The following is a 13,331-nucleotide window of genomic DNA, read 5'->3' as shown; positions in this document are numbered from 1 at the left end:
CACATCAAGTTGCCCAGAGCCACATCCAGCCTGGCCTTAAAATCCTTCAGGGATGAGGCTTCTACCACCTCCCTGGGCAACCTGTGCCAGTCCCTCACCACCCTCATGGGGAAGAACTTCTTCCTAACATCCAATCTCAATCTACCCATTTCTAGTCTTGCTCCATTCCCCCCAGTCCTATCACTCCCTGACACCCTAAAAAGTCCCTCCCCAGCTTTCTTGTAGCTCCCTTCAGATACTGGAAGGCCACAAGAAGGTCTCCTCGGAGCCTTCTCTTCTCCAGACTGAACAGCCCCCAAACCAAAACCTTACTAAACCTTACTGCCTCAATTAGGTAAAAAAAACAGAACAAGAAGTTGAAGCACATCAGAGTGGAAAACCAGTATTTGACACTATGAAATGACTTTCGTGGCAGGACCACAGAGCACTCCACCGCAAGCCTGCAGGCATGGAAGTGCTGTTGCTGCCATTTCACAGACAGAAGAAATAAAGCACGAAAAGGTCAAGTGTCTGGCTGCAGGCCATGCAGCTCAGCCCTGGCATGGCTGGGAACAGACTTCAGAAGTATGACCAGCCTGCCCCTTGAGCTGACAAGATGATAGGCTTGCCTACCTTTGTGTCATTTGTAAACTTGCCAGCTCTCTGGTTTTAAAAATGCTACCCTGGCTTTGTATCATTTGTACACTGCCATACCCTCATGGCTGAGGAGGAAGCACTGCAATGTGTCCCTGAGTAGATTGACTTCATTGACTCTGTGCCTTTCTTTGGCACAGTGAGTCCACAGAATCACAGAATGCTCTGGGTTGGAAGGCACCTTCAATGGTCATCTAGTCCAATGCCTTCTGCAGTCAGCAGGGACATCCTCAACTAGATCAGGATGCCCAGAGCCCTGTCCAGCCTCACCTTGAATATCTCTAGAGAAAGGGCCCCAACCACCTCCCTGGGCAACCTGTTCCAGTGTTACACCACTTTCAGGGTGAAAAAACCATTCCTCAATCTGCTCTTCTCTAGTTTGAAGCCATTGGCCCTGGTCCTGTCACTGCAGGCCTTTGCAAACAGTCTCTCTCCATCGTTCTTGCAGAACCCTTCAGATACTGGAAGGCTGCTTTTAGGTCTCCCCAGAGCCCTCTCTTCTCCAGGATGAACACCCTCAGCTCCCTCAGCATGTCCTCGTAGCAGAGGTGCTCCAACCCCCTGATCATTTTCATGGCCTAGTTGTGGGACAGGGCCCTAGTGATGCCAGTTATCAGCCAGACATCTTTCTATATTTGTCTTCAGCAATATGCCTTTCCACAACATGATGAATTGACAAGGGTGGGTTTCATATTCATGTTTTTTTAAACAGATTCATGCCATAGGTAATTAAGCATCTTAAAATAACATCTTCTGTCTCCTCTGATAAAGAAAAGAAAAGGGAAGAAAAGAACAGAAAAGGGAAGAAAAGAACAGGGAAGGGAAGGGAAGGGAAGGGAAGGGAAGGGAAGGGAAGGGAAGGGAAGGGAAGGGAAGGGAAGGGAAGGGAAGGGAAGGGAAGGGAAGGGAAGGGAAGGGAAGGGAAGGGAAGGGAAGGGAAGGGAAGGGAAGGGAAGGGAAGGGAAGGGAAGGGAAGGGAAGGGAAGGGAAGGGAAGGGAAGGGAAGGGAAGGGAAGGGAAGGGAAGGGAAGGGAAGGGAAGGGAAGGGAAGGGAAGGGAAGGGAAGGGAAGGGAAGGGAAGGGAAGGGAAGGGAAGGGAAGAGAAGGGAAGGGAAGGGAAGGGAAGGGAAGGGAAGGGAAGGGAAGGGAAGGGAAGGGAAGAGAAGAGAAGAAGAAAAGAAGAGAAAAGAAAAGAGAAAAGAAAATAAAAGAAAAGAGAAAAGAAAAGAAGAGAAGAGAAGAGAAGAGAAGAGAAGAGAAGAGAAGAGAAGAGAAGAGAAGAGAAGAGAAGAGAAGAGAAGAGAAGAGAAGAGAAGAGAAGAGAAGAGAAGAGAAGAGAAGAGAAGAAGAAGAGAAAAGAAAAGAAAAGAAAAGAAAAGAAAAGAAAAGAGAAGAAAAGAGAAGAGAAGAGAAGAGAAGAGAAGAGAAGAGAAGAGAAGAGAAGAGAAGAGAAGAGAAGAGAAGAGAAGAGAAGAGAAGAGAAGAGAAGAGAAGAGAAGAGAAGAGAAGAGAAGAGAAGAGAAGAGAAGAGAAGAGAAGAGAAGAGAAGAGAAGAAAAGAAAAGTGTAGACCAGTTTGGAAGAGACCTTCGAGATCATCATGTCCAACCCATCATCCAACACCATCTAATCACCTAAACCATGGCACCAAGCACCCCAACAAGTCTCCTTTTAAACACCTCCAGAGATGGCAACTCCACCACCTCCCTGGGCAGCACATTCCAAAGTCCAGTCTCTCTTTCTATGAAGGACTTCTTCCCAACATCCAGCCTAAACCTGCCCTGGCACAGCTTGAGACTGTGTCTGGTGCTGGTTGCCTGGGAGAAGAGACTACCCCCACATGGCTACAACCTCCCTTCAGGTAGCTGTAGAGAGCAATAAGGTCTCCCCTGAGCCTCTTCTTCTCCAGGCTAAGCAACCCCTCAGCCTCTCCTCACAGGGCTGTGCTCCAGACCCCTCCCCATGTGAAACTTCAGGAAAATAAAAAACACAAACACACTAATCACATTTATATAACAATAATAAAATAAAGAACTTGTCCTCAGGCCCCACTTATAGCAACATTCTGAACCAGAGAAATGCTGGGAAGTGCCTGCCTTAGGGCTGAGCACGCCGGTGCCCCTGCACCGCGCACCCCGCACACGTTTCAGATCCGTGACACAGGAGGCACACTTCAGTCATCTCACAGATTTTATTAGACAAGACTTAGGGTAGGAAGGAATATTCAGAAACTGCAACTTAAATGAGCCAATGTGAATGGTGGTACTTGTATAAAATACTACTGCAATAGTTCTTTTATTAATTTTTAATGCACAGCACCCACGGTGACCTCCTTTATTCTTTTCCCGTCAGCCTGGCAGGCTGGAGAAATTGCAGTGGGCTGTGGCTGTTCTCCCGTTCCCCTCTTATTCCCATTTTGCATAATATTAAAACATAACATCTTATTGGGCTGTCACTGTGGAATAATCATTATGCAATAGGCAGAGCAATTTTTTCTGATTGTTATCTCTTCCTTACTTTTCAGTGTTCTCTAAAAAAAACCAATAATCATCATTCCAAATTCCATGTAGTTATCTGAAGCCATAAGGCAATTTTCCACTGGCTGCAGTCATCTGAATGAAAGTTTGTTTAAAAGTTATCTGGTACATTCCTTATGGTTCTCTTAGGATAACACCAGTCATACAAAACTGCAGCGCTACAGGCTGGGGTCAGAGTGGCTGGAGAGCAGCCAGACAGAAAGGGACCTGGGGGTGCTGATTGACAGCCACCTAAACATGAGCCAGCAGTGTGCCCAGGTGGCCAAGAAGGCCAAGGGCATCCTGGCCTGTATCAAGTATAGTGGGGCCAGCAGGAGCAGGGAAGTCATTGTGCCCCTGTACTCTGCATTGGTTAGGTCACACCTTGAGTACTGTGTCCAGTTCTGGACCCCTCAATTTAAGAAGGATATTGAGACACTTGAATGTGTCCAGAGAAGGGCAACAAGGCTGGGGAGAGGCCTTGAGCACAGCCCTATGAGGAGAGGCTGAGGGAGCTGGGATTGTTTAGCCTGGAGAAGAGGAGGCTCAGGGGAGACCTTAGTGCTCTCTACAACTACCTGAAGGGTAGTTGTGGCCAGGAGGGGGTTGGTCTCTTCTCTCTAGCAACAAGCATCAGAACAAGAGGACACAGTCTCAAGCTGTGCCAGGGGAAGTTTAGGCTGGAGGTGAGGAGAAAGTTCTTCACGCAGAGAGTCATTCATCACTGGAATGTGCTGCCCAGGGAGGTGGTGGAGGCACCATTTGGACGTGGCACTTGGTGCCATGGTTTAGTAGTCATGAGGTCTGTGGTGACAGGTTGGACTTGATGATCTTTGAGGTCTTTTCCAACCTTATTGATTCTGTGATTCTATGATTTAATGAAAACCAAGAATTTTTCATCTGTCTCTGGTCTCCTCTGATTGTATCTTTTTTTTTGGTGAGGTAGGAGACAGGTGCAATAAAATAGCACTTGACTCAGTCAGGGGGATGCTGTTACTTCAGTTATGTATATCACAGGCTCACAGGATGTTAGGACTTGGAAGGTCCCTCTGGAGATCATTGTGTCCTACCCCTCTGCCAGAGGAGGATCATAGAATCCAGCACAGGTTGTACAGGGTCTTGAATGTCTCCAGAGAAGACTCCACAGCATCTCTGGGGAGCCTGTTCAACATTCTGTGACCCTCACAGTAAAGTTCTTCCTCATGTTGAGGTGGAACCTCCTGTGCTGTAGTTTATATCCATTACCCCTTGTCCTATCACAGGGCACAAGTGAGCAGAGCCTGTCCCCTCCCCCTTGACCCCCAGCCCTCAGATATTTATAGACATTGATTAAATCTCCTTTCAGTGTTCTCTTCTCCAGTCTAAACAGCCCCAGGTCTCTCATTCTTCTCCTCATAGGGAGACTAATCTCCCTACCAAGAAAGCAGCTCACAGCATTGTCTCTGCAGGGCCAAGTTCACGTTGTCACAGCAACAGAGCACACAGGGTCAATAGATTAATACATCGGTGTGCACGGATACTGAACTGGAGTGCAAAAGTTTTGCTGCTGGCTTTAAAATGAAACTGTGAAGCAGGGGTGGGGAATATGACCTACACAAGACATTCTTGTGTATGTCAACCAACAGGCTACAAAGATGTGCATACATTTGCCTAATACAGTCTATCATCTTTAGCACAGTGGGGAGAGGTGGAAATAACCTCCACGGAAGAGGGTGCACCCAGCGGGGAGACCGTAGGGAGGCTGAAGTTTGGGCTGGGAAACAGACACTGCATTTGTGTTGTTGATACCTCCCCCTGTGATGCCCTTTCATTAGCCTCTGCCTAATGTGGCGCCTGACAATTGTGACAGAATGAAAAATCTGAGGAAGAGAGAGGGTCACGAGAGAAGAGATTTCCTTCCCTCTCCAGTGACCCCATCACAGTACTCTGATGTAGCACTTTACCATTAAGGAAAGGGCAACCCAAGAGCCTTCACACTTAATCTGTTCCATCTGTCATGACTATTAGAAACATTGACCAGCAGTGAGCTTTAAGGACTCAGCGCAACTGCAGACATGATATTCTAGCCCGCTACAAGGACCTCCTGATGTTTTGAAAGCCTCCAAGGAAGCACCATGCATCAAAAAGGGCAACACCTACCTGACACGCCACCATATGTGGTCCTCAGTCCTCCACCAACTGCTGGCCAAGGTGTGCTGTCTGCTTTCAGTCCCATCAGTCCTGACACAGTGTTGGTAGCTGTAACACCATCTGCGCCACCTGCGAAAAGAGTCAGCCGCTGTGTGCTCGAGCGTGGGGAAGAACAGGAGAGGGAAAAACACAGCAGAAGAGCTGTGGAAGGGCCTGAGATTCAAATCATAGCCAGAAACACATACCTGGAAATGCAAATAAAAAGCTAGAAGTTCAAATAATAACTAGACATTCAAATAGTATCTAGAAGTTCAAATAATAGCTAGAAATGCAAATAATAACTAGAAGTGCAAATAATAACTAGAAGTTCAAATAGTGAGTAGAACTTCAAACAGTAACTAGAACTGCAAACAGTAACTAGAACTGCAAATCATAACTAGAAATTCAAATATTAACTAAAACCTCACATAAGAGCTAGAAATTCAAATAGTAACCAGAAATTCAAATAGCAAAGAGAAATTCAAGCAATAGCCAGAAATAAAAATAGCAACTGGAAGTCCAAATAATAAGCAGAAATTCAAATAGTAGCTAGAAATGCAAGTAACTAGAAGTTCAAATGATAAGTAGAAGTTCAGATGATAACTAGAAATGCAAATAATAACTAGAAATGAAAATAGCAACTTGAAGTTCTGATAAGGGCCAGAAATTCCAACAGTAACTAGAAATGCAAATGAGAACCAGAAGTTCAAATAATAACTAGAAATTCTACTAGTAACTAGAAACTCAACTAGCAACTAGAAATTCCAAGGATAACTAGACATCCAAGTAAAGAGATGAAGACAGAAAGCAACAAACTGTAAGGGGATGCACAGGAAGGTCTATAAGACCAAACCCAGGCTGATGAATTTAACACTAGCTTCAAGGCAGTCTGCAACAGGTGAAAGAGCTGCAAGGGGTTAGCAGACAGCATATGGGAAGCAATGAGGCTGACAGGCAGATTACTGTCCTTCAGCTGTGTGGGGCAAAAGAGTAGCTGGAGAGCAGCCAGGCAGAAAGGGACCTGAGGGTACTGGTTGACAGCAGCTGAATATGAGCCAGCAGTGTGCCCAGGTGGCCAAGAAGGCCAATGGCATCCTGGCCTGGATCAGGAACAGTGTGGCCAGCAAGAGCAGGGAAGTCACTCTGCCCTGCACTCAGCACTTCAGTACTGTGTCCAGTTCTGGGCCCCTCAGTTTAAGAAAGATGTTGACGTGCTGGAATGTGTCCAGAGAAGGGTAAAAAGCCTGGGGAGGGGTCTGGAGCATGGGCTCTCAGTCTCTCTTCACAGGGGAGATGCTCAAGTCCCCTAATCATCCTCGTGGCTCTCTCTTGGTCTCTCTCCAGCAGGTCTCTGTCTCTCTTGAACTGAGGAGCCCCAAACTGGACACAGGACTCAGCAGGGCAGAGCAGAGGGGGAGAAGAACCTCCCTAGCCCTGCTGGCCACACTTTTCTTGCTGCACTCCAGGATCCCATTGGCTCTCTTGGCCACAAGGGCACATTGCTGTCCCATGCAGAACTTGCTGCCCACCAGCACTCCCAGGTCTTTCTCCATGGAGCTGCTCTCCAGCAGGGCAGCCCCTAACCTGTCCTGGTGCCTGCTGTTATTCCTCCCCAGATGCAGGACCCTGCACTTGTCCGTATTGAACTGCATGAGGTTTGCCTGCACCCAGACCTCAGCCTGGCCAGGTCTTGTTGGATGGCAGCACAGCATGAGGGATGTCAGCCACCCCCCAGTTTTGTATCATCAGGAACTTGCTGAGAGTGCACTCAATGCCCTCAGCCAGGTCATAGGACAAGGGGAATTTACAGAGTTTTGGCAAGTTAGGAAGAAGTTCTTCCCCACAAGGATGGTGAGACACTGGAAGAGGTTGCCCAGGGAGGTGGTGGAAGCCTCATCCCTTGTGGTTTTTAAGGCCAGGCTGGATGTGGCTGTGAGCAACCTGCTGTAGTGTGAGGTGTCCCTGCCCATGGCAGGGGGGTTGGAACTGATTGATCCTTGGGGTCCCTTCCAACCCTAACAATTCTATGATTCTAACAGTATATAAATAGGACAGGAATAGGAGCAAACAAACACACACAAACATACAGGATCTGTTGTCATTTACTGTTAACAATATATGGCAATACACACAGAGATGTAGTTCTCTTCATATACAGCCACACACCAGAAGAATGGGCAAAATTAGGAAGCCTTTGATCACTGTGCTTATTCTAAAGACAGCAATTAAACTCTTTTGGTATTTGTTTCTGTCATCATCTGTTATCATTCCAGCAACTCCTCTGCTTAGCCTGAGGGAGCTGGGGCTGCTTAGCCTGGAGAAGAGGAGGATCAGGGCAGACCTTATTGCTCTCTACAACTACCTGAAGGGAGGTTGTAACCAGGTTGGTCTCTTCTCGCAGGCAACAAGCACCAGAACAAGAGGACACAGTGTCAACCTGTGCCAGGGGAGGTTTAAGGTGGAGGTTAGGAAGAAGTTCTTCACAGAAAGAGTGATTTGCCATTGGGATGTGCTGCCCAGGGAGGTGGTGGAGTCACCATCACTGGAGATGCTTAGGAAGAGTGGTGCTTGGTGCAGTGGTTTAGTTGATTAGATGGTGTTGGATGATAGGTTGGACTCAATGATCTCAAAGGTCTCTTCCAACCTGGTTAATTCAATTCAATTCTGTTCTATCCTATCCTATCCTATCCTATCCTATCCTATCCTATTCTATTCTATTCTATCCTATTGTATTGTATTGTATTCTAGTCTATTCTATCCTATCGTATTCTATTCTATTCCATTCTATTCTATTCCATTCTATTCCATTCTATTCTATTCTATTCTATTCTATTCTATTCCATTCCATTCCATTCCATTCCATTCCATTCTCCCCATCCAGCAAATCAGTCAAACTGCACAGCTTGTAGGCTGGGGTCAGTTACCTTCCTTTGCAGCCACTGCAATATTCACAATGTCGGTGACGTTTGGGGTCAGCTTGGCAAAGAAAGGAATCCCAACAGCCTGTCGAACCCAGCGGCAGATGTTTCTCACCAGCTCTGGATCCTGTTCAAATAGGTCAGATAAATATAGAAGGTAATTAAAAGTCATGTGGGCAAAATGGAGATATCAAGGAAACAGAAAACTTCGCTGTAAAGTGGCTGCACTGTGATTCTGTGAAATGACAGAGTAGAATAGAATAGAATAGAATAGAAGTAGAATAGAATAGAATAGAATAGAATAGAATAGAATAGAATAGAATAGAATAGAATAGGAATAGGAGTAGAATAGGAATAGGAATAGTATAGAATAGAATAGAATAGAATAGAATAGAATAGAATAGAATAGAATAGAATAGAATAGAATAGAATAGAATAGGAGTAGAATAGGAATAGGAGTAGAATAGGAATAGGAATAGGAATAGGAATAGAATAGAATAGAATAGAATAGAATAGAATAGAATAGAATAGAATAGAATAGAATAGAATAGAATAGAAGTAGAATAGACCAGACCAGGTTGGAAAAGACCTTTGAGATCATCGAGTCCAACCTATCACCCAACGCTATCTAATCAACTAAACCATGGCACCAAGCACCCCATCCAGTCTCTTCCTAAACACCTCCAGGGATGGTGACTCCACCACCTCCCTGGGCAGCACATTCCAAGGGCTAATCACTCTCTCTGCAGAGAACTTTCTCCTCACCTCCAGCCTAAACTTCCCCTGGCACAGCTTGAGACTGTGTCCTCTTGTTCTGGTGCTGGTTGCCTGGGAGAAGTGACCAACCTCCTCCTGGCTACAACCTCCCTTCAGGTTGTTGTAGAGAGCAATAAGGTCACCCCTGAGCCTCTTCTTCTCCAGGCTAAACAATCCCAGCTCCCTTAGCCTCTCCTCACACGGCTTGTGCTCAAGGCCTCTCCCCAGCCTTGTTGCCCTTCTCTGGACATATTCAAGTGTCTCAATATCCTTCTTAAATTGAGGGGCCCAGAACTGGATACAGGACTCAAGGTGTGGCCTAACCAGTGCAGAGTACAGGGGTACAATGACTTCCCTGCTCCTGCTGGCCACACTGTTCCTAATGCAGTCCAGGATGCCATTGGCCTTCTTGGCCACCTGGGCACACTGCAGGCTCATGTTTAGGCGGCTGTCAATTAGCACCCCCAGGTCCCTCTCTGCCTGGCTGCTCTCCAGCCACTCCAACCCCAGCCTGTAGCTCTGCATGGGGTTGTTGTGGCAAAGTGCAGCACCTGGCACTTGGACTTGCTCAATGCCATCCCATTGGACTCTGCCCATCTGTCCAGCTGGTCAAGGTCCCTCTGCAGATCCCTTCTACCCTCTAACTGATCTACACCTGCTCCCTACTTGGTGTCATCTGCAAATTTACAGATGATGGACTCAATCCCCTCATCCAGATCATCAATGAAGATAATAAACAGGATGGGGCCCAGCACTGATCCCTGGGGGACAATACTAGTGCCTGGCTGCCAGCTGGATGTGGCACCATTCACCACCCCTCTCTGGGCTCGGCCCTCCAGCCAGTTCCTAACCCAGCACAGAGTGCTGCTGTCCAAGCCAGGGGCTATCCTTCTTGTTGTTGGGGCTTTTTTTCCCCCTTTTTACATGAGTGGTTAAATACAAACAAACAAACAAAAACAAACCCTGCCACAGGCTGTGTTCCTAGAAAGCACACAGTGCTTGACATGAATAGTAAAACCCTGAGCCTTCCCTGTGCCATTCCAATGGAAATGGCAATCTCCTCGCCCGTGCAGCTGCCATGAAATATGCATGAAGGCTGCGCTGGCAGTGTGAAAGTAGCTGCATCTTTTGACTTTCATTTCTGGTTCGAATTTCCTTCAGGCCCCATGCAGAAATGACAGACCCTCCACATGACATGAGTTCTATATCCTTTATGTTAATTCTCCTCCTCAGAAACCCTTGTAATAATGTTCAGGTTGTTGACACCACATAACTCATTATATGCTGACTTCATCCTGCTCATAGCACTGCCATGCACATTTTTACTCCAACACACCCTAACACCAATAGAATAGAACAGAATAGAATAGAGTAGAATAGAATAGGACAGAGTAGAATAGAGTAGAGTAGAGTAGAGCAGAGTAGAGTAGAGTAGAGTAGAATAGAATAGAATAGAATAGAATAGAATAGAATAGAATAGAATAGAATAGAATAGACCAGGTTGGAAGAGACCTTCAAGATCATCATGTCCAACCTATCATCCAACACCACCTCATCAACTAAACCATGGCACCAAGCACCCCATCAAGTCTCCTCCTGAACACCTCCAGTGATAGTGACTCCACCACCTCCCCGGGCAGCCCATTCCAATGGGCAATCACTCTCTCTGTGCAGAATTTCTTCCTAACCTCCAGCCTAAACCTCCCCTGGTGCAGCTTGAGACTGTGTCCTCTTGTTCTGGTGCTGGTTGTCTGGGAGAAGAGACCAACCTCTGCCTGTCCACAACCTCCCTTCAGGTTGTTGTAGACAGCAATAAGGTCTCCCCTGAGCCTCCTCCTCTCCAGGCTAAGCAGCCCCAGCTGCCTCAGCCTCTCCTCACAGGGCTGTGCTCTAAACCCCTCCCCAGCTTTGTTGCCCTTCTCTGGATAAACTTCCATCAAGTCAACCTCCTTCCTTAACTGAGGGGCCCAGAACTGGACAGAGCACTCAAGGTGTGGCCTAACCAGTGATGTGTACAGGGCACAATGACCTCCCTGCTCCTGCTGGCCACACTCTTCCTGATGCAGGCCAGGATGCCATTTGCCCTCCTGGCCACCTGGGCACACTGCAGGCTCATGTTCAGCCTACCATCGACCAGCACCCCCAGGTCCCTCTCAGCCTGACTGCTCTCCAGCCACTCTGATCCCAGCCTGTAGCTCTGCATGGGGTTGTTGTGGCCAAAGTGCAGAACCCGGCACTTGGATGTGTTCAATCTCCTGCCCTTGGGCTCTGCCCATCTGCCCAGCCTGTCGAGGTCCCACTGCAGAGCCTCTCTACCCTCCAGCAGATCAACTCCTGCCCCCAGCTTGGTGTCATCTGCACATTTACTGATGATGGACTCGATGCCCTCATCCAGATCATCAATAAAGATGTTAAAGAGGATGGGGCCCAGCACTGATCCCTGGGGCACACCACTAGTGCCTGGCTGCCAGCTGGATGTGGCACCATTCACCACCTCTCTCTGGGCTCATCATTCCAGCCAGTTCCTAATCCATCTCAGAGTGCTGCTGTCCAAGCCAGGGGCTGACAGCTTGGCCAGGAGTTTGCTGTGGGGGACAGTGTCAAAGGCCTTGCTGAGGTCCAGGTAGATACTTGAACAATTATTTTAATCCAAATTGAACAACTCAGTGGGAGACCTCTTCCAGTCATATAAAGCCAATTTCCATTCCACCTAAGACTTTTACTGCTTGGTCTTTCCCAATAAATAACAATTTGACCATTTTTTTAGAAAAAAAAAAATCCCCCCAAAGTGAGACCTTCGTTTTCTACCAGTTCTGCTTCTCCTACACCAAGATTAATGCAGTAGACACAATGGAAGGGTCTTCAATTTCTTAAAGCAGTTAACAGTTTAAATAGAATTATAGAATGGACTGAGCCAGAAGGGACCTCCAAAGCTCATCCAATCCAACCCCCTCTGCAGTCAGCAGGGACATCCCCAACTAGATCAGGTTGCCCACAACCCTGTCCAGCCTCACCTTCAATATCTCCAGGGAAGGGGCCTCAACCACCTCCCTGGGCAACCTCTTCCAGTGTTCCACCACCCTCATGGAGCAGAACTTGTTCCTGACATCCAAACTTAATCTTCTCTTCTCTGGTTTGAAGCCATTGCTCCTGCAAGGCCTTTGCAAACAGTTTTTCTCCAGCTTTCCTGTAGTTCACTTCAGGTACTGGCAGGCTGCTATTAAGAGGCCCTGAAGCCTTCTCTTCTCCAGGCTGAACACCCCCAGATCCCTCAGCCTGGCCTCATAGCAGAGCTGCTCCATCCCCCTGATCATTTTCATGGCACTCCTCCATCAGGTCCATGTGCTTCCTGTGTTGAGGGCTCCAGAGCTGGATGCAGTACTCCATGTGAAGTCTCACTGGAGATCCCCTCTCTCTATCTCTGGCCATGCTGCTTTGGATGCAGCCCAGGCTGCCATTGGCCTTCTGTGCTGCAAGCTCACACTGCCTGCTCATGTCCAGCTTCTCATCCATCAGCACCCCCATGTCCTTTTCCTCAGGGCTGCTTTCTATCACTTCCTCCCCCAGGCTGTATTGATAGTGCGGATTGTTCCAGCCCAGGTGCAGGACCCTGCACTTGCTCTTGTTGAACCTCATGAGGTTCACCTGGGCTATAATAAAACCCTGGGTGATGGTGCTTTGGCAGCGGGGTTGGACTGGGTGATCTCTGGAGGTCCCTTCCAACCCCTAATGTTCTGTGGTTTGCATAATCCAGAGGAAGTTCTCTGGATCATACACAACTTCTCCACAGAAGTTTGCATTTGGACTGAGAACAATTTGCAGAGGTCATGGAATAACAGAATTTTGGAGCAAGATTTAAGTGATGAGAAAGAGAGAATTCATGTCTAGGTACAGTCATGGACAAAATAGTGATCCCCATCTGTAATGCAGTTCAAAACAGAAGGTTTGTGAGAATATTCATTTATCACATTCAGTAAAGCTTTAAACTCAGGTGCAAATTTAACAGGGTGACCACCCTGGTCCCAAAAAACAGTTTTAAAGAGACTGTGTTTGGGCTTCATTTTGCTTAACTCATTTTGCTGCTTCAGGGTCTCCCTTCCACTGGCATTTCTGAAACACTGACCTCAATATACTAACTGCATTTGCTGGTTCTTAGCGGAGGCTGGATTTAGAAAACATTCAAGGATGAGTAACTTGTAAAAGAATGAACTTGAGATCTGTAAATCACAGGATGATCACAGGGCATTAGGGGTTGGGTGAGATGTCTGGAGATCTTCCAGTCCAACCCCCTTGCCAGAGCAGGACCAGAGAATCCAGCACAGGTTGCACAGGAATGAATC

At 47.3% G+C, this 13,331-nt stretch overlaps 1 protein-coding gene across 1 annotated transcript in view; it reads right to left on the bottom strand.

Annotated features, from left to right (window-relative positions):
* Nucleotides 1-13,331, bottom strand: part of DPYD (dihydropyrimidine dehydrogenase) — a 602,387-nt gene that overhangs the window by 151,241 nt on the left and 437,815 nt on the right. Inside the window, exons 17-18 of the mRNA XM_054165155.1 lie at nt 8,242-8,362; nt 5,288-5,407 (exon numbers count right to left, since the gene is read on the bottom strand). Coding sequence (XP_054021130.1) covers nt 5,288-5,407; nt 8,242-8,362 — 241 coding nt within the window. The remainder of the gene's footprint in view (nt 1-5,287; nt 5,408-8,241; nt 8,363-13,331) is intronic.

Source organism: Dryobates pubescens, chromosome 11 (assembly GCF_014839835.1).
Source record: "Dryobates pubescens isolate bDryPub1 chromosome 11, bDryPub1.pri, whole genome shotgun sequence".
NCBI lineage: Eukaryota > Metazoa > Chordata > Aves > Piciformes > Picidae > Dryobates > Dryobates pubescens.
Note: the sequence above shows the minus strand (reverse complement) of the source record. Positions and strands in the feature narration are given on the sequence as shown.